This window comes from Opisthocomus hoazin, chromosome 1 (assembly GCF_030867145.1).
Source record: "Opisthocomus hoazin isolate bOpiHoa1 chromosome 1, bOpiHoa1.hap1, whole genome shotgun sequence".
NCBI lineage: Eukaryota > Metazoa > Chordata > Aves > Opisthocomiformes > Opisthocomidae > Opisthocomus > Opisthocomus hoazin.
In genome coordinates this window covers 130,657,976-130,677,844 of record NC_134414.1, presented here as the reverse complement: position 1 = coordinate 130,677,844, position 19,869 = coordinate 130,657,976, and the positions used below count along the sequence as shown (strand labels likewise).

General features: G+C 41.6%; 2 protein-coding genes across 3 annotated transcripts in view; one reads left to right on the top strand and one right to left on the bottom strand.

Moving 5' to 3' along the window:
- Positions 1 to 2,244: 2,244 nt before the first annotated feature.
- RPL24 (ribosomal protein L24) lies at positions 2,245 to 6,261 on the bottom strand. The gene is made up of 6 exons (XM_075435669.1): positions 6,154 to 6,261; positions 5,954 to 6,029; positions 4,636 to 4,746; positions 3,425 to 3,561; positions 2,959 to 3,022; positions 2,245 to 2,371 (listed from the first exon to the last, which is right to left on the bottom strand). Exons 1-6 carry the CDS (start codon positions 6,156 to 6,158, stop codon positions 2,291 to 2,293), a joined length of 474 nt encoding a protein of 157 aa, XP_075291784.1. The 5' UTR covers positions 6,159 to 6,261; the 3' UTR covers positions 2,245 to 2,290.
- Positions 6,262 to 6,306: 45 nt separating this feature from the next.
- Positions 6,307 to 19,869, top strand: part of CEP97 (centrosomal protein 97) — a 28,242-nt gene continuing 14,679 nt past the window's right edge. For both annotated transcript variants that reach the window (XR_012765511.1, XM_075435639.1), the window contains exons 1-10: positions 6,307 to 6,574; positions 9,630 to 9,772; positions 11,124 to 11,282; positions 11,689 to 11,790; positions 12,378 to 12,491; positions 13,431 to 13,597; positions 14,860 to 15,024; positions 16,705 to 16,838; positions 17,389 to 18,145; positions 19,229 to 19,304. Coding sequence is in view for 1 of the 2 variants with exons in the window: in XM_075435639.1 (XP_075291754.1) it covers positions 6,520 to 6,574; positions 9,630 to 9,772; positions 11,124 to 11,282; positions 11,689 to 11,790; positions 12,378 to 12,491; positions 13,431 to 13,597; positions 14,860 to 15,024; positions 16,705 to 16,838; positions 17,389 to 18,145; positions 19,229 to 19,304 (1,872 nt within the window). In the remaining variant the exon portion in view is untranslated. The remainder of the gene's footprint in view (positions 6,575 to 9,629; positions 9,773 to 11,123; positions 11,283 to 11,688; positions 11,791 to 12,377; positions 12,492 to 13,430; positions 13,598 to 14,859; positions 15,025 to 16,704; positions 16,839 to 17,388; positions 18,146 to 19,228; positions 19,305 to 19,869) is intronic.

Genomic DNA, 19,869 nt, shown 5'->3' with positions numbered 1-19,869 from the left:
AAAGCATGTCTCTGCACCTCTGCAAGCAACAGCAGGCAGCCAAAGACTGCAAACTTCAAAGCGTCAACAAATACTGACTTACTAATTAGTCATATCTGACAATCAATTCCTATATAGCGCTAATGGTATTTCAAGCAGATTGTCTTTAAAAGCTCATCTTTGCTTTCAGCTTTTTAGCTGAAAACTTCCCCAAGCATGCATGCATGCATGCATGCATGCAGTGTACCAGGTACTCGATACAAGGCACTCACAGAATCAGGATTTCATATAGTTGTCACTAGCAGAGGTGGCTTTCAGTAGTGTTTTCAGCCTTCACAGAATCACAGAATGGTAGGGGTTGGAGGGGACTTCTGTGGATCATCTAGTCCAACCCCCCTGCTGAAGCAGGGTCACCTACAGCAGGCTGCACAGGACCTTGTCCAGGTGGGTCTTGAATATCTCCAGAGAAGGAGACTCCACAACCTCCCTGGGCAGCCTGTTCCAGTGCTCCGTGACCCTCAGAGGGAAGAAGTTCTTCCTCATGTTCAGATGGAACTTCCTATGCTTCAGTTTGTGCCCATTGCCCCTTGTCCTGTCACTGGGCACCACTGAAAAGAGTCTGGCCCCATCCTCCTGACACCCACCCTTCAGATATTTGTAAGCATATATTAGGTACCCTCTCAGTCTTCTCCAGGCTAAACAAGCCCAGCTCCCTCAGCCTCTCCTCATAGGAGAGACGCTCCAGTCCCCTCACCATCCTTGTAGCCCTCTGCTGGACACTCTCCAGCAGCTCCTCATCTTTCTTGAACTGGGGAGCCCAGAACTGGACAGAGTACTCCAGATGGGGCCTCACTAGGGCAGTGTAGAGAGGAAGGAGAACCTCTCATCTAAAAATCCATTTTAGATGATTAAAAATTCCTTTGCCTGTAACACCAAGGCGTTTTCCTTGCTCTCTCTCCCTTTTGAGTTTCTGGTGGCTTCACTTTCGAATGTGTTAACCAGTTTAAAAGCCTCCAATTTAATTCTAAACATGAGTAGCTCCTATGGTTTAATAGCAAAAAGCGTAATTTTTTGGAAGACAGTGGTGCAAATTCCACTAATATAATCAAGCTGGACCTATTTTAAATGGGTTGCAACCTTGATTCAAACCTGTATCTATTTTATTAATATTAATAAAAGTATGATGTAACTCAAAATACAACCCGTAACCCAAATTGCCCATTACAAGCATTGTGTTTTTGAAGCCCAAAAGAACTGCAGGAAGGAAAACTATGAAAAGACAGCTGCTTTCTTGACTTGTGCAGTCAGATAACAAAGCAAGCCCTCAACGCTAACAGGTAGTAAGATGTGGCACCAATAAACTGAGCAGTATCCAATCCAGAAAACAGAGGTTTGTTTTCTCCTATTACTGTCCATCAAAACAATGGCAAAGCTTGGGCTCACTGCCTACACAGTGTAATTACTGAAGTAGACAAATACTTTACATGAAGAATTTAACAAATGACCACTCCCTCTAGGACTGGAAAACTACTAAGGGAACCCCTATCTGTGTTCTGGAAGTTAAATATGAACCTGAATGGGACTGAAGTAAATGGATATCATCAACTGCATTTGAAGCTCATTCAACCTGTTTGTTACCAGTGTTGCAAGTGCTGCTAATTAGATCATAATTGCAGAAGAGTAGCTGTATTGGGTCAAGAAACCCATTTAGCTTAGTGAGTGAGTGCAAAGCAGGATCTTTACAGCTCTCCTTTTCCTGACAGCAGCTTCCAGGAATTCATGGCTTTGCTACTTCCTCACCCAGGAGTTGCATCTGAACCTTTGTAACAGCCATGTGGTCTGTGAAACCATCCGCTCCCTTTTTCAACCTATTTCTTTCATCCTCTACAACATCTTGCTATGTGCATTCCACAACACAAGAAGAGCGTTAGCCTTTTTAAGTCACCGACAGTACTGCCTCGCACACCATTTAGTTGAACTTGGAAACCTCTTTTTATGCCATTTGACATAGATGTGGAATAAACTTGTACTCATGTCCTGTGTTGTCCTTCAGGCAAAAACAGCTTCTCAAACATCAGCTCCATCTTCCCTGCCACCTGGGTCATTCTTTAAAGACTGATGAAATGTGTGCTAATACAGCAGATTGTCTAAGAAACCAACTGTTTTATGGCAAGGTGGTTTTCAGTCTGCAGCAACAGACATGGTTGTTTCATCGATTAATTCTCTTCAGTATGTCTTCCACAGTTGAAGAGAACATGGCACAAGTTATGAAAGTTAGTGAGATATTTATTCAGCGTGACAGTTTGGCAAGTTAGCGCTTCCCACCAACACGAGGAGCAGAAACCTTGACAGGTTTCACAATCTTCTGCTTTGGTGCTGCCTTTGTAGGAGCCTGCAGAAAAATAATACAATATGAGCAAAGAGAAGCAATTTATCTGCAGTCCTGAAAGCATCCCTGTGTATTTAAGATTCTTGACAGAAATCAGGCAATTTAAATCAGATCAGATTAAAATTAGTTTAGAATTACAATCTATCAGATTAGAATCATGTTAACAGGTTGTTACACACATACCACTGTAAACCTACAACATGTATGATGCCAACATTTGGTATTAATTCATAAGTAATAATGAAATAGATGCTAGCATTCATCAGTATATTGTTACCAAGTACCTAGATAGTCAGGAAGATGTCACATCCAGATGAGTTTTGAGCTATGTATGAAGAATCTCTGACATATGGTCACAAAGGTGTTTTACTGTAATACTTATTTCTTCTGTAAAAAAAGTTCTTTCTATTCAGCTGGGTACATTTAACTTTTGTACTAAAGTTTGGTCAAGGTGCTTCCAGATCAAAATACGTAAGCAAATGCTTCTTCCAAACACAAATGGGAATTTCCAATTAAGCGCTGCAACAGAATGTTGTGTTACAACACGGTACATTCCATTTCATGATTCATGTCCACCTATTGCATCTTACCTTGGCAGCAGAAACAGCCGTTTTCTTGGTTGCCTGCTTAGCCTTCTTGGCTTCTTTTGCAGCCCTGTTAATTGACAGAAAAAGAGGAACTGTTATTCGTGTCTGCCGTTCACTGTTTCTTTGTCTCAGCTCTGCAAAGACTCCCCAAGATCAAGAAAGCAACACATCATTTCAGGTGTAACCTCTGCGTTGAGTACCCTCTAGGGAGACTACTACAGAGACAGCAGAACCGTGTATGACAAAAGCCGTATTTTCAAAGAGAGGTTAAGAAGACACCCTTCTCGGCTGCTACTATTTCTTGCTGAGATTACTTGGTATTCCAACCAACCAACCAACCCACCCACCCACCAACCCACAAAAAAAGCTTATAAAACACAGAGCTCATCTAGAGTTTAAGCTCGCGTATGAAAAGCTTTAATAAGCTTTGAAAAGTCTTGGATAGCTCCATTTAGCTCTGATTTCTCACCTAATAGCTTGTTCCCTCTGCGCCTTTCGTACTTCGGGCTTCTGATTTCGTTTAGCCATGATCTCAGCTAAAGATGCACCAGTGATAGCTCTCTGAAACTTAACAGCACGACGCGTGCGCTTCTTTTGTATCTCTTCCTAAAGTGGCAGGAGATGAAGACAGACAATTTGTATCACGGCATTAAATAAAAGGCTAAAAACAATTATAGAAGCAAGCTGCTATTAAGTCTGAAGCTATTATAAAACTCCATACAGAAGTAGAATTTTACTCCTCACTTTGGAGATAACCGATTTCTTGACTTGCCAAAGCAAATAAATAGCTAACAATGTATTCTTTGCAAGAAAGGAAAAAAAAGTATTTTGGAAGAATGTCAGAAGTTTAGCCTTCTGCAACCACCAAAAAAAGGAGGAAGGTATAAAGTCTGCTTTGATGGAATGGTCCAAAAGGAAGACACTTCTCAGCTGTTTCAAGCGGGATCACAGTGCTGGGCAGCAGTGTAAGCCGTCGGACATCAACATTCCTTCTCCAAACAAACTGGTATAAACATTGACTTGTAACTCGTATGTAAGCCTTTCTAAATGCTCTTTTTGTGTGCAAGTTTAAGCAAGAGCACTGAAAATACCTCATGCGACATGCCTTTTTAATCTTTTTCGTGCAATGACAACTGCATAGGAAAGACCTCCTACAAGTTACAGCCCAAAGTTTTCAAGAAGCGTACCTGAAAAGTTCTCCCACCCTTTAACCCCCAAATCATCTGTTTGGAAATATGATCCACCAGATTTTCTGTGCTGTCTACGCGTAGAGAACAGCGCTCTATGCTGTCACCACTCAGGAATTTTACAAGTCCAAACTTTTAGAAAGTCTAGATATTAAACAACATTACCCACCTTCTGTAAAATTAATTTTTTAAAACATATGCCATTCACACAAGCGTTAAAATCAACTGTATCTACTGTGGTTCTAAGTGAGCCCTCAGAGATGCGATATACAGCGATGACAATGCTTCTGCTGAACCAGTTACCTTTCACACATAAAGCAACATGTAAACTCATGTAAATGCACTCACATTTTCACTCTTATTGGCCAGTCTTCATCCTGGTTGTATGGGTCATGCCTCTCCTAAACACCAGCGTACTCAGGCTACCTCTATTCTAACAGACCACATCTTTTGATGGAAAACTTTAGACCAGCATTAGCTGGCATATACTTACTGACTGTCCTTTCTTGTGTTTACGCCTATACAGAACAGTCCAGTTGATCTGACGGGGGTTTCTCTTGGAAAGGAATGCAGACTCGCATTTTGCATTCAAGAACTGAAAAACCTGGGGAGGTAAATTGTTTTGTGTAAGCTTTGTTTCTGTGAAAGAAGTTACGGCAGTTTACATTAACATATCAAGCAATTCTTTGATTCAGCGTTTTTCAGCAGTAATGCTTTTGTATTTCTTTACACAGCTCTGACAATCCAAAATTTTAGAACATAATTTAAGACATTTAAATTTTGGAACTTTGTTCCATTGATTAAACTGATGTCTTACGAGGCATTCCATTACAAGAAATTTTCCAGGCCTAATGTAGTTCTCTCACAATAAAGCCTAATGCAGCAATTTTTGTTTCCATAACACAATGAAGGAGCTTGTTTTTTCTGAGGAAAACCTCAAATTACCACTTGCATCCACTGCTGCACTGCATGAACAGCCATATCCCGCATCAGGCTTTCTAGGTGTCTGTCCTCAAGTAACTATGCGCTTCCCGTACGTGTAAGCGAGTCAAACCATGGCATAAAGAACACACGGAGACCAATACTCCCCCAGTTCCTCCTTGCATAGTAACACTAACCTTCTTGCCTAGAATAACAGGCAAAATTAGCTGATTTATTATGAGCCACACAATTAATTTTGGAGTGTTAAACAAATTCCCAGGAGAGCACCTGAGGATTCAATCACTCCATTTACTTAGCTCTCACTTCCCAGGAGATTCTGTACAGCAAGACTACTGTACTGGGATCTCCAAACCCCAAACCCTTCTGTAGATATGAAAGATGTATTTCTGTTTACAACAGTGCTACCTGCATGGGGTACGAAAGCCGGAGAGGGCTCTCCTCCCTGTTTTATCCCCACGAACCCTACCCGAACTACCTGCAAACCCAGCTGTTACCTTCAGCAGATCTGAGCACCAGATGCACTATCTCCAAGCAGCATTTCCACAGAACTTTGGTACTTCAGAGCAGGTGCTTAAAGACACCCTTTCCAAACCACGACCTAAAACCCGACTGGAAACCCCCAGCTACAGCAGCAGCACGGTTGCCGGCGGGCCGGGTCTGCCGGCAGCACGGCGCTGCCGCTCTCGCACCGCTCCACACGAGCGGCTCAGGCAGACACCGCCGCGACGCCACCGGAGGCCCCGGGCCGCGCCGGGTTCCCTCCCGCGGGAGGCCCTGCTTTCCCCAGCACCGCGCCGCCGGCCTCCCCTTCCGCAGGGCCCGCTCCTGCCAGCCGCCGCTGCCCGCTCCCCGCCCGCCCGCGGCCTCACCTTGCCGTCGGTGCGGGCGTAGCGGCGCCCGTGGCCCGGGTAGATCTTGTACCCGCTGAAGCTGCACAGCTCGACCCTGCGCGGGAGAGAAGGGTTAGGGGAGGGGGCGAGTTGCGAGAGGAGGCAGGCGCGGCCCCCCAGCGGCCTCCCTGCGGCGGATGGCCCCGGATGGGGCGGCGGGCGGCCATCGCGGCTCTTACTTCATGATGGCGGCAGCTCCGAAGCGGGCGGCGGCCGGGCCGAAGAGGAAGAGAGGATGACGGGAAACGGCGTTTCCGTGCGCCGCGCGCAGCAGGCCGGGACGGCTCCGCCGCGCAGCGTCTGGCGGGAGGGGGCGGGGCGGGCGGTGCCTCCCCGGCTGGAGGGGCGAGAGGGGGAGAGGGGCCGCGCGGGAGCGCTTGCGCCGGGCGGGCTCTATGTCATTCCGTTAACGTCCCGCCGGGCGGCTCCGCACGCGGCGCCTTCCGCCCCACCGGGAGCAAAAGGGACCGTTTTCCCGTCGGGGAGCGAGGCAGCCAATCGGCGTCCGGCGCTCGGTTGCCTGGCGGTGGCGGCAAGAGGGGAGCATGGCGTCGCCGGGGGTCGCGGCGACGGCCGAGGCTGTCCCGCCGGCTGGAGGGGGTAAGGGAGCGTGGAGGCGGCGCGGCCGGGCTGCAGGCGTTGGGGGCCGGAGAGGGGGGCGTTTGTTTGGGTCTCCGTTGTGTGCGGTGGGGGCGCGCAGCGCACCCTGGGAGCTGTAGTGCCGGCGGGGCCGGGCGTGGCCCGCTGGCGCGGGGCTCGGACTACAGTTCCCGACAGCCCCTGCGGCGTCTGGCTGAGGGGGAGCTGGGGCGGGGCGGGGGTGAGGGGGCGGCTCGGCTGCTCCCCTCCCCGCGCTGCTCCCCGCTGGCGGCCGGGGCCCCCGAGCGGGGCTGGAAGCGGTCGGGAAAGCGGGGTCCGAGGAGACCGGCGACGCATGGCGGTAACGCCTGCCGGCGCCGGGCCTGGCAGGCTCAGGGGCTCGGCGGGTAGGCAGGGGCCCGGACAAAGCTGAGCCTCAGAGGTGGGAACCTCCCTGTGTCCGCTGGCGTCCGCACCTGCTGAGCGGGCAATCGGCGGTGCTGAAACCTTTTGCCGGGTACTGAGAGCCTGTCAGGAAAATTTCATTCCCTAGCTCTTATACCGATTAGTCTCTATAGCATGATATTGTATTCACTTTCTTCATATGTATTTTATATATATATATATATATATAGTTTATGTTGTATATTGAATAGTCTTGCTTAAGCAAGCAAACTAAAGGACCCAGCTCATCACAAGGAGGACAGCCCCTGGCTCCAGAGATATGGACCTCTGATTCTCAACATCGTAAAGTTGTCCGTGAAGGGTAAAGGATACCCCTGAACAACCGCGATAACATCAATGCCTCCAACAGCTCTGTGAAACCCTCTGCACCACCCTTACGTGGTGTTATAGCTAACTAGCTATAGCAAGACTGTCTCCTTGGGCTGACTAGGTGAATAGAGAGGTTTGTGGATAATGTTGCTGTAGAAATAGAGTTGCTTTACACATGGTAGTGTCAGTGTGTTAAGTAGCACTTAGTCAAATCGCGTACCTGCACACTATAAGGGTATAAGAACCCTGTGTAAAACCCCTATTAGGATGCCCCAGTTTGAATGGAATGCCTCATGCGCATGAATAAAAGAATTACTCCTGTAATTCTATACTGTGTGTCCTAGGCTCTCTTTTCAGTCAGCACAGGCCAGCTGCAAATTTTCATAACAAGCCCTTGGATAAATGGGCAGATGCAAAATTTCTGTTTGGTTAAAGTGACCAAGTGGTTGTAGAGGTGGGTATTGAAGTGAGAAACACGCTGCACCTTCTCCCTGAATGTGCAAAGACAGAGTGTGGCTGTGGTATTGCTAGCTCTGCATCGCTGCTCTTCAGACCTCTTCGGGTGGCTGTGGTTTTGGGAAGCAAGGGAAATGTAGTAAGTGTGATGAGAGGTGCTTCTTGGAAAAGCATGTTCTCTAGTTGGTGGAGTGGTACACCAAAAATGTTTGTCTCCATCCTTAGCATAACCGAACCCTAAAAGCCCGCAAACTGTAAAAATACTATTATATAGCGCATGTTAGGGTAAGAACACTGTTCTGGAATATGCTGCTGAAAAAAGTAGCATTATTTACTGAGCAGATAGGAAGAGATGAGCAAGCACTAGAGTGGTGTGCACATGTAAAACACACAGCAGGGGCTTAATATATGAAAAGTATTATTAGCAGGTATACCCAGTGATCCAAGTACCCTGTAGATGGCAAATGTTTTCCTTTTTATGTAGTAACAGTTTTTGCATGGAACATTGTAGTTTTGTGTTCCGTTAATTAAATTATATGCTAGCCTATTTACTATTTCCTTGTGCCCAGATGTCACCTGTACTGTAGTATGGCTGCACGAATGAGTTCTTTGCTCTAATTTTTCATTAGGAACTCTGCTGGAATATGTAACATTTAGCCTACCAATACAATTTGGGGACACGAGCACCAAAATCCTAAGGTGACATGGACTGAAGGATTTGGCCAGTGAAGTCCTGGAATGGAATCTTTGTCTCTGAATTAGACACATTCCCTACACAATAAATTAAATACTCAGTATTAGGTTGAACAGCAGCCAAATTGCTGGAAGGAAGTGTATCCTAACATACCTGGTAAGAGATTTTAAAGGGAGGGTTGAGTCTTAAGTTTAAGCATTTGAATTCTGACAACAGAGAGGTGTCAGTTTTGGTTTTATAGGCTGAAACCTCTGTGTTGAGTTTGTACCTAGACTGCCTTTTCAAAAAAATGATGTAGGTTACTATTATTTTTCGTTCGAAATAGAGAGAGAGACAGGAAAAAGAGAAAACCGTAGGCTTTTATTTGATGGTCTAGCTTTTAGAGGACTTGTTTCTTTTGCCCAGGCTGAGGACGGTCACACGGGCATTTCACATTCAAAAGTTAAGTGCCCTAATCTTAAAGTATTTTAGCAGGGTGTTTGGAACTCTTCGGGAAGGTGAAGTTTGTGGGTTTGCATCCTTGTCAGGTTTCCCACATTCTGACTGATGAAAGGGTGGATGCTGCTTACCCTTTTCTGAAACCCCCTGCCTCTTTGAATATTTTTTTTTTTTTTTTGAGGGACAGGTATGGTTGCTGTTGTATGTGGGGTGTGATCCTACAGACATGTGCTAGGCATGTTCTGAGTTTGTCTATAAGCAGGAATTTAGATAGTGCCTATACTTAGATAGGTAGTTACCAAGCTCCTCAAAACCTGAAATCTTTGAAGAATTTAAAAATTTAGGGGCTTTTGAAACATGGGGTTTTGAGGATCACACCTTAAAATTTAGCTACTGAAATTTTGCTCTGCTTCCCACTTCAGAGGATCTGTTACTGACTTTCCCAGAACTGCACCAGAATTCTTTACTGGGACAGGGCCTGGATTCAACATCTTCCAGTAACTGGATCAGTTACTCTAATGTGTGTGTTCTAAAGTAATTTGCTTCATTTTTACATGGAAAAGAAAGTTTATTAGTATTTGCAAATTAGCTGCATGCATTATTAAAAAAAAAATCTGTTTATCTTGCTTTGCCTTTTCAGTATGTGTTCTCATATATAAAGTATTGACTTTGGGGCTTTTCTTTTTTCCTTTTTTCTCTTCTTTTTCTTCTAAGGTTTGGTTGTCAACTGGTCAGGCCAAGGATTGCAAAAACTGGGTCCAACCTTACCCTGTGATGCTGATACTCACACTCTGATTCTGGACAAAAACCAGATAATTAAACTGGAACACTTGGAGAAATGCAGGAATCTGATGCAGGTCAGTGTTACTTGACTTGGAATTTGTAACGAAGTAATGGTGCTGTGATGCGCATTAAAAAATGTCTTGTTTTACGGCCATATTATGTAATTGAAGTAAGTTAACAGTTGCTGTTTTCATAGGAAAATAAATGATGGCTAACTGAAATAGAAAGCTTTGTTTTCAGTGAAACTCTACAGTTGATAGTGGGGCAGGCTGTTTTGCTAGTTACCTAGGTAACTAAAAATGAACTAAATAAATCCTAATGGAGGAGTGTCATAAAACACTTAGAAAAGTCACTGATAACCCAAATTTTGATACTTGCTAGCTTTTGAATACTTGAGCTTTGTAACCTTGAAAATAACTTTGCTTTTTTGTAGCTTTCTTCTGTGTAATTGTAACATGCAGACATTCCTACAGGACTCTCCTCCCCATTTGAGTTTCATAACTCTTCACAAAGGAAGAGGTTTAGTAGCCTTAACTTACAAGAAGAAAAGAAAGGCTTGTGGGTTAGGTTAAAATAGAGATAGCGAATTGAGAAAAAAAAAAAAAAAAAAAAAAATGAGAGGGATCTATGTAGTCTAGTTAACATGTCCATTCATGTAGGCCCTGATGTGCTTATCCTTAATTTTAATACTGGCAGCAGTCCATTTGAGTTCATGAGGTTATTGGTGATAACAGTGTTAAGCATGTGCGTGGTGCTTGCAAAAATCAGAGTATTAATTCCTCTGGGGCAAAGCTGTGCAAGTCCATGTTAATTATCACTGGAAGTGCCTCCAGATAGACTTCAAGTCACCTAGCAGCTTCTAGAGAGGAGCTAAACTGAGATAGGAGAGGCGGGGTTTGTTGCTACAACAAACCTTCACCAGTCTGCCAGCTTGGTGGTCATGTTGTTAATGTGTATGTCTAATCAGGATTTATCTTTTAAAAAGTTTTGGATTTACAGTCCTATTAGCACAGGACTTTTTTTGAAAATCATGTGAAATGTATTTAGTCCGCTGCCACACTGACAGTGAGTATGATTTTACAGCAGGTGTGGTGCAACAATTTGCACAATGATTTGGGAATTACGATTTTTAAATCTTACGTTCATATGACACGATTCCTCATTCATTCTCCTTTATTTAGCTATTGCTAGGAGGAAGATGTTCTCGAAAGTGTGCAGAGTGAGTTGTGAAGACTTACTTTCTTTCATTAGTAATTTATTTCCTGGCTCTTGCATTTTTTTCCGTATTACATGCTTGCAAATGGAATACATAGATTGAAGTAGTTCCTGTTGGATTAGATTTTTAACCACAAAAAATAAAAGCCTATTCTCTCTGTGCAGTGTAATAGTTAAAACTGTTTCTTTTATTTGCGTGTCAATCTGCAGCTCTCTGTAGCCAACAATCGTTTGGTGCGCATGATGGGTGTAGCAAAACTGACTAAGCTCCGGGTGCTAAACTTGCCCCATAATAGTATTGGGTACGTGGAAGGGCTGAAGGAGTTGGTGCACCTGGAATGGCTGAACTTGGCAGGAAATAATCTGAAGGTAAAGTGTTTAGTCTTTATAAGTTTTCCAGAATCTCATGTTGCAGAAATTTGGAAAATGCACCAAAGAAATGTGAATATGTTTCTGGTTTTGATTGGAACAAATGTTGAAGTTTTGTGTCTGCTGGTTTATGAAATGAAGGAGGGCAACTTCCGTACAAGAATTGTCTAGGAAAACAAAAAATTTGGTGTCAAAATGTAATGAGAATTGGGAAATAGTCCCTAAAATAGGACAAGAATTATCCTCTTTAAAATGAAACTGTAAAAACATGATTTCCATTTTGGGTTACTTACCTGGTGTGTTTTAGCTTTCAAAATAATTTTTGAATCAATAATTATTGATACCTGGTTTTATTTAATCACTAAAAAAAGAGTTACTGTGAGTAACTGACTTCTTTGTTTTGTAGGCCATTGAACAAATGAATTCCTGTCTATCTCTTCAGCATCTTGATTTGTCAGACAATAACATAGCTCAATTAGGTGATCTCTCCAAGCTTACGTTGCTGAAGGTACGTGCTATTTTGTCTGTTTTCATTATATTCTTTGCATAAAGAAATCTGCTTTGAAAATTGCTGCCTTTTAAAGCATTCATTATTCAAACACTAACTCTTAAAGCATTTTAATTAATCACTGTAGTTTCTAGAGGGAAGCATGTAAGAATTCTTTTCCTTGTTATCAAGTTACAGAAACTGAGGCAGTGATTTTTAATTTTTTTTTCCCTATACCCACTCTACTGATTTTGATAAAGATAACGTGATGAGATCTTGTTCATAGCTCTCGTTTCTCTTGTCTCATGTCGCGAATCAAGACAAAACATAGTGTTAACTCTGCCAGCATGAACAATGTAGAGGATAATATTTCCAAATACATTTTATTATAAATGTGATTATACTTCAGTTCTGCCTTTTAAAATAAGAAGGTTTTTCTCTAAAATATAAAAATTGGTTTTCCCTTGCTGCAATAAACAGAATTAATTTTGATAATACTAGAAACCTGTAATTATAGTTCTTTTGTGTGTATTGTGCAGGTATTGCCTGGACAAGAAATGAGGGTTTTGATCAAACATCCATTTCATCACCATATTTTTATTTTATAGACTCTGTTGCTACATGGAAATATTATAACTTCACTTCGTACTGCCCCTGTTTGCCTACCTCAGAATCTGACTGTTTTTTCTTTGGCAGAAAATGAAATCAGAGACTTAAATGAGGTAAAACATGGAAGATTAATCTCCTTGACTTTAGGTAGACTGAAAGCAGATAGGTGGATAATTCCTTTGAGGATGTAACTGGATATGGGCTCTCTTCTTTGAAACAAACCATGTTGATAGAAGTAACTATTAAATGGTTATATGCAACAACTATACTTGCATTAGCTGCACAAGCTAGGTACCTTTTAAAATTTGTCCTTGAAGGAAACTTTGCCTTTTTTATTTTATGTTTTTGTATTATTCAGGGATGTCAGAAGTATACTTTGAGGACTAAATTCATAGAGAGCTTTTTGTGATTGAAGGTTGAAAACTGAGCTGATGAGCTGCTGCAGAGGGCTTCTGCAGCTGCTGTGTTTAGAATAGAGGTTTGAATTGCACTTGTTGCAGCTGAATGTTTTTTGGCCCATGTCTTTTTTAATCTGTTTCTTAAATACCATATAAGAGATACAAATATTCTGCTTGAGATTTTTGTCTTTATTATTTTGTTTGTGTTTTTCAAAATATAACTGTCAGTTGGACTTCCATATTGTGAGAAATATCTTATTTTGGTAACACATTTCTCTTCAAAACAGGACAGTGTTTCTCCAGCTTTTTGACTTGACTTTTTTTTTTTTGTCAAAGTCTCATTGCCTGTTGTAGTGAACTGGAATCATAGCTTTATGTATAGAAAAGTATAGTATTGCTCCATTCCCGGATTTTAAGATAAGCCAGTGCTTTCCAAGGGCTATAGTACTTACAGGAGAATTAATGGGAAAATGGCAGTAGTTGGTAGAAGGTCCTTTGAAAATGTTCATGTTCAAAAAGCAAATGTGATTTTCAATATGTTTGTAACTGTGCTGTTTTGTGGAGAAGTCCAGCTGTAACTAGGAGAAATATGGTACGTTCTGTAAGCACTTAATGGGTTCTGTTCAGTTAACAAATATATCTTGTTTTCTCGAGGTTTCTTTCCTGGCCTCTCTTCGTCAATTGGAACAGTTGTCAATCATGAACAATCCTTGTGTGATGGCCACACCTTCTATCCCTGGCTTTGACTACAGGCCATATATTGTCAGCTGGTGTCTGAACCTTAAAGTTCTTGATGGATATGTGATTTCTCAGAAGGAAAGGTGACATAATAGTATAACATCTCTACAATTATTAGTTTGTCTAAGCTGAAATTGCGGGTTTTTTTACAACAAAAAAATGGAAAAGTGCTAATGATCTGAATTTCTATTTGTCCTGCTAATGGACACATGAGATACAGACCAATTAACATTGTTGCTTTTGCTAAATTTTTGTTCTTACACTGGAATTATTATGTGAGATCACAAGTTTATTGAAGTGGAAGTATAAAGTTAAGCTTTTGTCTTGTTAACTTAACTTGCAGTAACACTCTTACAGAGCAAAACTGTGGTAGCAATTTATAAATTGCCTGATTCCCCTTCCAAGCGTACAGCCTCTTTGACTTTGCAGAATGAGACAATCGGCAGACATTAAAGGTATTATTGTGGGGGAAGCTCAAATGTGCGCCTTGTATAAAAGGGCCTGACTTGCATGTGCATTTCTAGATTTGACATTTTTTGTGTCAATGACAAATTGATTACAAATACTGTTTTGCTCAAATCACTTGTTACTGCATTGTTGTGGTCATTATATCACTTTGCTATCTGTATGACAGTAGAGGTGTCTTCTTGGACGTCTTGACATCAGAACAGTCCAAGCATAAATGTTATCCAATATAAACACATTCCAGTCCAATACATTAACATATTACAGGACATTAATGTCTTTTTTTCCCCCTTACTAAAATAAAAAGCTGCCTTTTTGGTCAAAAGTAAACCAATCCTGGTTCTGTTTCACCATAACATATTATGACTTGCCCAAAAAGTTGACTGTAAAAATTCTAGGAAATTTTTTCATGACCAATGGGGTTTTCTGTGTTAACTGTATTATTATATATAGACATATTATATTAAATGTTCTCAGACTGAAGAACATTTAAATTGAAAACAGATTTCAGCTGTTGAATACTTTCAGCAAGATTTGCTCCCTGTAGCTATTTTCCATGTTTGTGTGAGCTTTTCTGTTTCTGTGAAAGCTTGGCTGATAAATTCATTGACACAAATGTGTTTTCAGTGCTCAAAGACTGCGCACAGATGAAGCAGAGAATGCGCAGTGTTGGTCAGAGGATTTTTTTTGTTTCATCGATTCTTATGTGAGGGAATACTTTAATTATTCCAATAATGAAATTCCCAGTTCCCTCGTGTTTCAAGTTTTAATTAGATTTGTAGGTTAGCTCCTGGGTACCCACTAGAAGAACAGCGATCAAAGGAGAATTAGGGGCTTTATGCCTTGCGTTAATGGTTACTGGTCTCCCCCTTCCTAACAGTTTAAAAGCAGAATGGCTCTACAGTCAAGGTAAGGGAAGATCCTATCGGCCTGGGCAGCATGTTCAGCTAGTGCAGTACTTGGCTACTGTTTGTCCTCTTGTATCTACATACGGTCTCCAGACTGAAGAGGATGCCAAACTGGAAAAAATACTGAGTAAGCAAAGGTGAGAACTTCTTGTTTCTCTGTCGTTACAGATTGTAATTGAGAACATATTTATATGTCTTATTACATGTTAGATATAATAACATTTCCTTTGAAGTATTTCAAAGCAACAGTGAGTGCTGGGGATGGGAAAAGTAATGGAGGTAAAGGATGTGTCCCAGAGGGAAGTGAGAGGCAAGACGGCAGCAGCAGCAGGAGTGGTTTCCTGTTTGCTGGGCCATCTAGGGGCAAATTCTTTATATTTTTCAGTCTGTGCTCTGTAGGACGTTAAGGTGATTTATGTTAGGACTGTGATTAAAGTAAACTACCAACGGAGATTTTCGCCATGGAGAAAGTGAGGAAAACCTCAAAAAGAAGTTCAGATGTACTTTTGTTCTAACTGTAAATGAAGACTACTGTGGTATGCTGCTTTATTAGCCACTTTTTTGTTGTTAGCGTGTTCTTTCTTGGTTTTAAAGTTAAGGTTGCCCTTTGAAGGACACACCAGTGACGCACCTGATGATCTCTGTATCTGGCACCTCCGGTCTGTCAGCAGAGGCCTCTACAGAGCTTGCTGCTTCTGCCAGCAGTAGCCATTTTGCTAAGCTCTGTGGAAGTAAATCGGGAGAGTTACTGTGGTGTACTTTCCTCCCATGAGAAGGTGGACTAATTGGGATGAAAAGCCAGAAAACATAACAATACAGGTCCTATTCCCCAGGACCTATAGAAAAGCTTTTTTTGCAGAAAGATCAGAGCAGAAGACTCAGCTCAAAGGAGCAGGCTACCTAAATGGCATAGTGTGGGTAGAAAATTGGGCTGCAAAAGCCCTGTCGTAAGCAGAAGGGCGGCATCTCATCAAAAGGGATGAAGACCTGGGAGCATCTGGAATGAGCTACTGCATACTTTGTCTGTGTAGGTTGATCTCCAGGAGGAAATTATAGAAATGTTGGGATCATCTTAGAGGATAAGGTACAGTAAAAGCATGTTGATGTTGGAATTTCCAGCCAGGTGCTCTGACATTCACATGATGTTTCTGGAGAAAATGCAGGAAATTAGCTTGCAGAAGATAACTCTTTAAAAATTTTTAAAAAAACCCAATGAACAAAATAAAAAACCTCAGCAAAAAGCAACCCCCCAAGATCCCCACCCATATATACACACACACATAAGTGATTCTTAAGGCAGTTTGACCTCTACCTCATGATCTTTTAATGTAGCTGAGCTGAAATGACCTGTGTGTTTTCTCAGTTTGTAAAGGATGATTTTTACATTTGTGGCACTGTTTGTTGATTTTTATTAGGATTTTGTCCCTTGAGTAACAGTAACCCTTTCCTTGATTCAGTCATTTTCAAACGTGAAAGACGCTGTTCCTCAAACTCCTCTATGCATAAAACATAACATATCCTGAAGTAAACACTTGAAATATCTGCCTAACTTTACTGTGTGTAGAAATACTTCATGGTTTTCAGTCTATAGTCAGAGTTGCATGTTGGATTTCTTCCCTTTTTTCTTTGATACATGTAACGAAGAAAAAGGGGCAGGAGTAGTGTCTTGTAGGTGTAGGGATCTGCATAACTACCCTCTCTTCTTAGAGTGGATTGATCACTTGTTTCCTTTAAAGTGGTTGATAGTTTCTTTTAGATGTCTTCTGTACAAAAAAAGTTTAAAAGAAATATAAAGTCTGCTGTAACTCTGTGCTTAGGCTCCACCAGAGGCAGTTGATGCATCAAAACCAAAACGAAGGGCCACCTACATCTTCTACTCCCAACAAAACACTACCAGTTACTTATGAACACAGCAGTCCAGTCCAGCCACCACAGATAGTTCTGGAAAGTGGTAAGAAGCTAATCTGCGCTTGTGATCTAACCTGTAGAAATAAATCTTTTTTTTCTGAATGTAGATAACTTTGTGGAGAGAATTTCAGAACAAGGCCCTGTTATTTTATCCCGCTGACTTTTTTTTGAGGAGGGGGGTACATTTTCAGTTGAAGTTATACTTTGTTTTCTAACCATATGTTCCATGCTTATTCATGTCTTGAAATTCTGGTGAGATTGTTAGGTGAAAAACACATTCTAATAAACTGGAGAGTTACTACTTTGACTATTCCATCTGATAAAAGTGTAATTTCTCCAGGGGGAGGCAGTTTGTGCAATTTACTGTACCCAGTATTTACAAAGTTTGTAGATGTTACTGGGATAAGTAGTTACATTCTTATTGTTGTGTAGAAGTAATGCCTATCATCATTGCTCTATCACCATGCATTTTAGACCTTCTCACACACCGAGGTTCTAACTATCTAAAAGAAATTGTGAGTCCCTGTGAAATAAAAGAAGTTATGTTATTGAAATACTATGACACTTTTGAATATGGCTTTCTGCCTATCTAGAACCTATCATCCAGAAGAATTCTTGGGTTGGACCAAGTGCAAATGATGATCATTCCTATGCAGTAAAAAACACTTTTCTTCTTGAAACAAGTTTTCGCAAAGAGCTATACCTTGAAGACATACAGACAGATGAAGACAAGCTAAACAGCAGCCTTTTATCCTCGGAGTCTACTTTCATGCCAGTTACTTCGGGACTGTCTCCAGCATCTCCTACTTCAGACTTGAAGCTACATGGAAGCAATTTGAGCCTAGAAGATGATGATGATACAGTGGTTGAATGTGTGAGAAATGTTAATAGCAGAGAGATGGCTAACAAGCAGGAAGCTTCATGTGTTACGAGAGGGCACTCGAACAGAGCAGTGGGAAGTGTGGAAACTCAAGAGACTATCAAAGAGACTGTGCTGTTGCCTTCTCCTGATCCAGTAGCAACTAGCCTGACTGCTAATACTAGCAACTGTTCAGCATCCTCTGAAGACCAAGTTCTGCATAGTCACCCCAGCACCTCAGTAGGTGCTGAATCAGGAGTTACAACTCTCTGTCCTGACCAGATGACAGGAGAAAGTTCCGATTCATTAGCTGTTGTCAATCAAGGCACAGCTGAACTGCAAAGAATGACTAAAGCAGCTACCAAGCTTCAAGCTTGCTGGAGAGGATTTTACACGAGGAACTACCATCCCCGAGCCAAGGAAGTGCGGTATGAAATTCGACTGAACAGAATGCAGGAGCACATCGTTTGCTTAACTGACAAAATAGAAGAGTAAGTTGAGGTCATGCTGTGTATTTTCAAATCTGAATGAATATAACCATCATTCCGGGATATTTCAGAACAGCTATAAATGGGTCTTGATATAGAAGAACCTAGCATTGGCAATATAAAACTGTGATTACGATAGGGTTGCTTTCTGTAAGATAAGCACAGTTATGCACATAGCTGTTCATACTCCTGAAGTGTCTTCTGTGAGTGGGTTGTGTTAGAATACATTTTTCTAGTCCTCTATTAGTGGGACTTGCATGTTACACTGCATAACCAAAATAGAAATTGCTAAGTGTGGTGTTTTTTTTTAAACTTATCTCCTAGCAATTAGAGAGTCTATAAATGAAGTGTTCGTATTGAGAGTCATTCCTCTGTTATTGGTGAAAAGAAGAATTCTCTCTGCCTTACATGATACAATTTTAAAATGTGATTCTGTGCTTAGTTCTGTTTTTTTGGTGGTTTTTTTTTTTTTTCTTTTGATCCTATGAATCCATGTTTGGAGGAGGTCATTGTCAAAGTTCCTCAATTTGTAAGATATAAATTGTGAATTTAGTTACTATCTTTCTGGATCAGCATGGGAACTGATGGTCTTATAGGTTCTTTTCCCTTGCTATCACAAGCAACAAAACTTCTATGAATCAAGTTGATCCCTCAGTGAACCTGTAGAAACTCCCAGTGCTTACACATCATACCTACATCCAAGTAGGATGGATGGGGAGATGCACAATTTGAAATGAAAAAGCACTATTTTGTTGTAGGGTTTTTTTGTGCAGGAAAAAGGAGCATGTCTACCTAAAATGAAGAGCTCAGGTTCAGTTTACAAAAATACACTTAAAATATTGGCAAGGCAATAAATGTGCTGCAGCAAAAGGAAGCAGAATCTTAATGTAACTCTGAGAAAGAAACTTGCAGTCAGCAGCTAGATATTGATAGCAAATCAGACTGCAGTAGTGCCTTAATGTTAGGCTCTGTTGTGTCTTTCAAGAGTGCTGTTATATAAGTAGGCATTTTTATGTGTTCTTGTTGATCTTGTTACCCAAATGCAGCTTATTTAAGCTGCATAAATTTGGATGTGTGTTCTTGCAGACTAAGAAAAGAAAGAGAGGAAGACAGGATTCAGAGGCTTGTACAGGAGGAAGCTGTCAGATTTCTCTGGAATCAGGTAAATAGTCTTAGTCCTCTTATTCTTCTGCTTACATATGACTTTGAAAGGCATTGTTTCATACTGTAGATCCTGAAGAGATAGTCAATGTGGTTCATTTTTTCCAGTGAGGACTTGGGTGGCGTATGAGAATAATTGCCGTGTTGTTTGCTATACTGGTATTCTGAGGGAAAATAGCATTCGGAAGTACTAGTGCAAGAACACCGGTTTTGTTACAAAAGGCTAAATTATAGCCTGTTGTGAGAAGGAGGACAAAATGCAAGGGAAGCTAAATAAACGTAGCAGAAGTGTGAAGAATGATGTGCCCGCTAGATGTGCAGGGCATATGAAATGATGTCAAGCTATGTTGGTTGTGAGCAACTCGTATCTAAAGTACGGAAAGGAAAGTTATTAATGCATCTTCTAATAAGCCATTCTTCTGAAAATAAGACTGACTGTTTTCTTAAACATGAGTTATTTCATAAAGGTTCCCCATCCTTTCTGCTTATAAGAGCAGATTCCTTTTTCTTCAGGTACTTCAGCTGGGAGGCTTGTGTGCTCTGTCAGTGTTGGGCACTTAGCTTTG

What these genes read in the sequence shown, in the direction of transcription:
- RPL24 (XM_075435669.1), bottom strand. An exon ending in ACGCCCGCACCGACGGCAAG is followed by an intron (nt 4,747 to 5,953) that starts GTGAGGCCGCGG and finishes TTACCTCCCCAG; the next exon opens with GTTTTTCAGTTCTTGAATGC. An exon ending in CGGCTGTTTCTGCTGCCAAG is followed by an intron (nt 2,372 to 2,958) that starts GTAAGATGCAAT and finishes ATTTTTCTGCAG; the next exon opens with GCTCCTACAAAGGCAGCACC.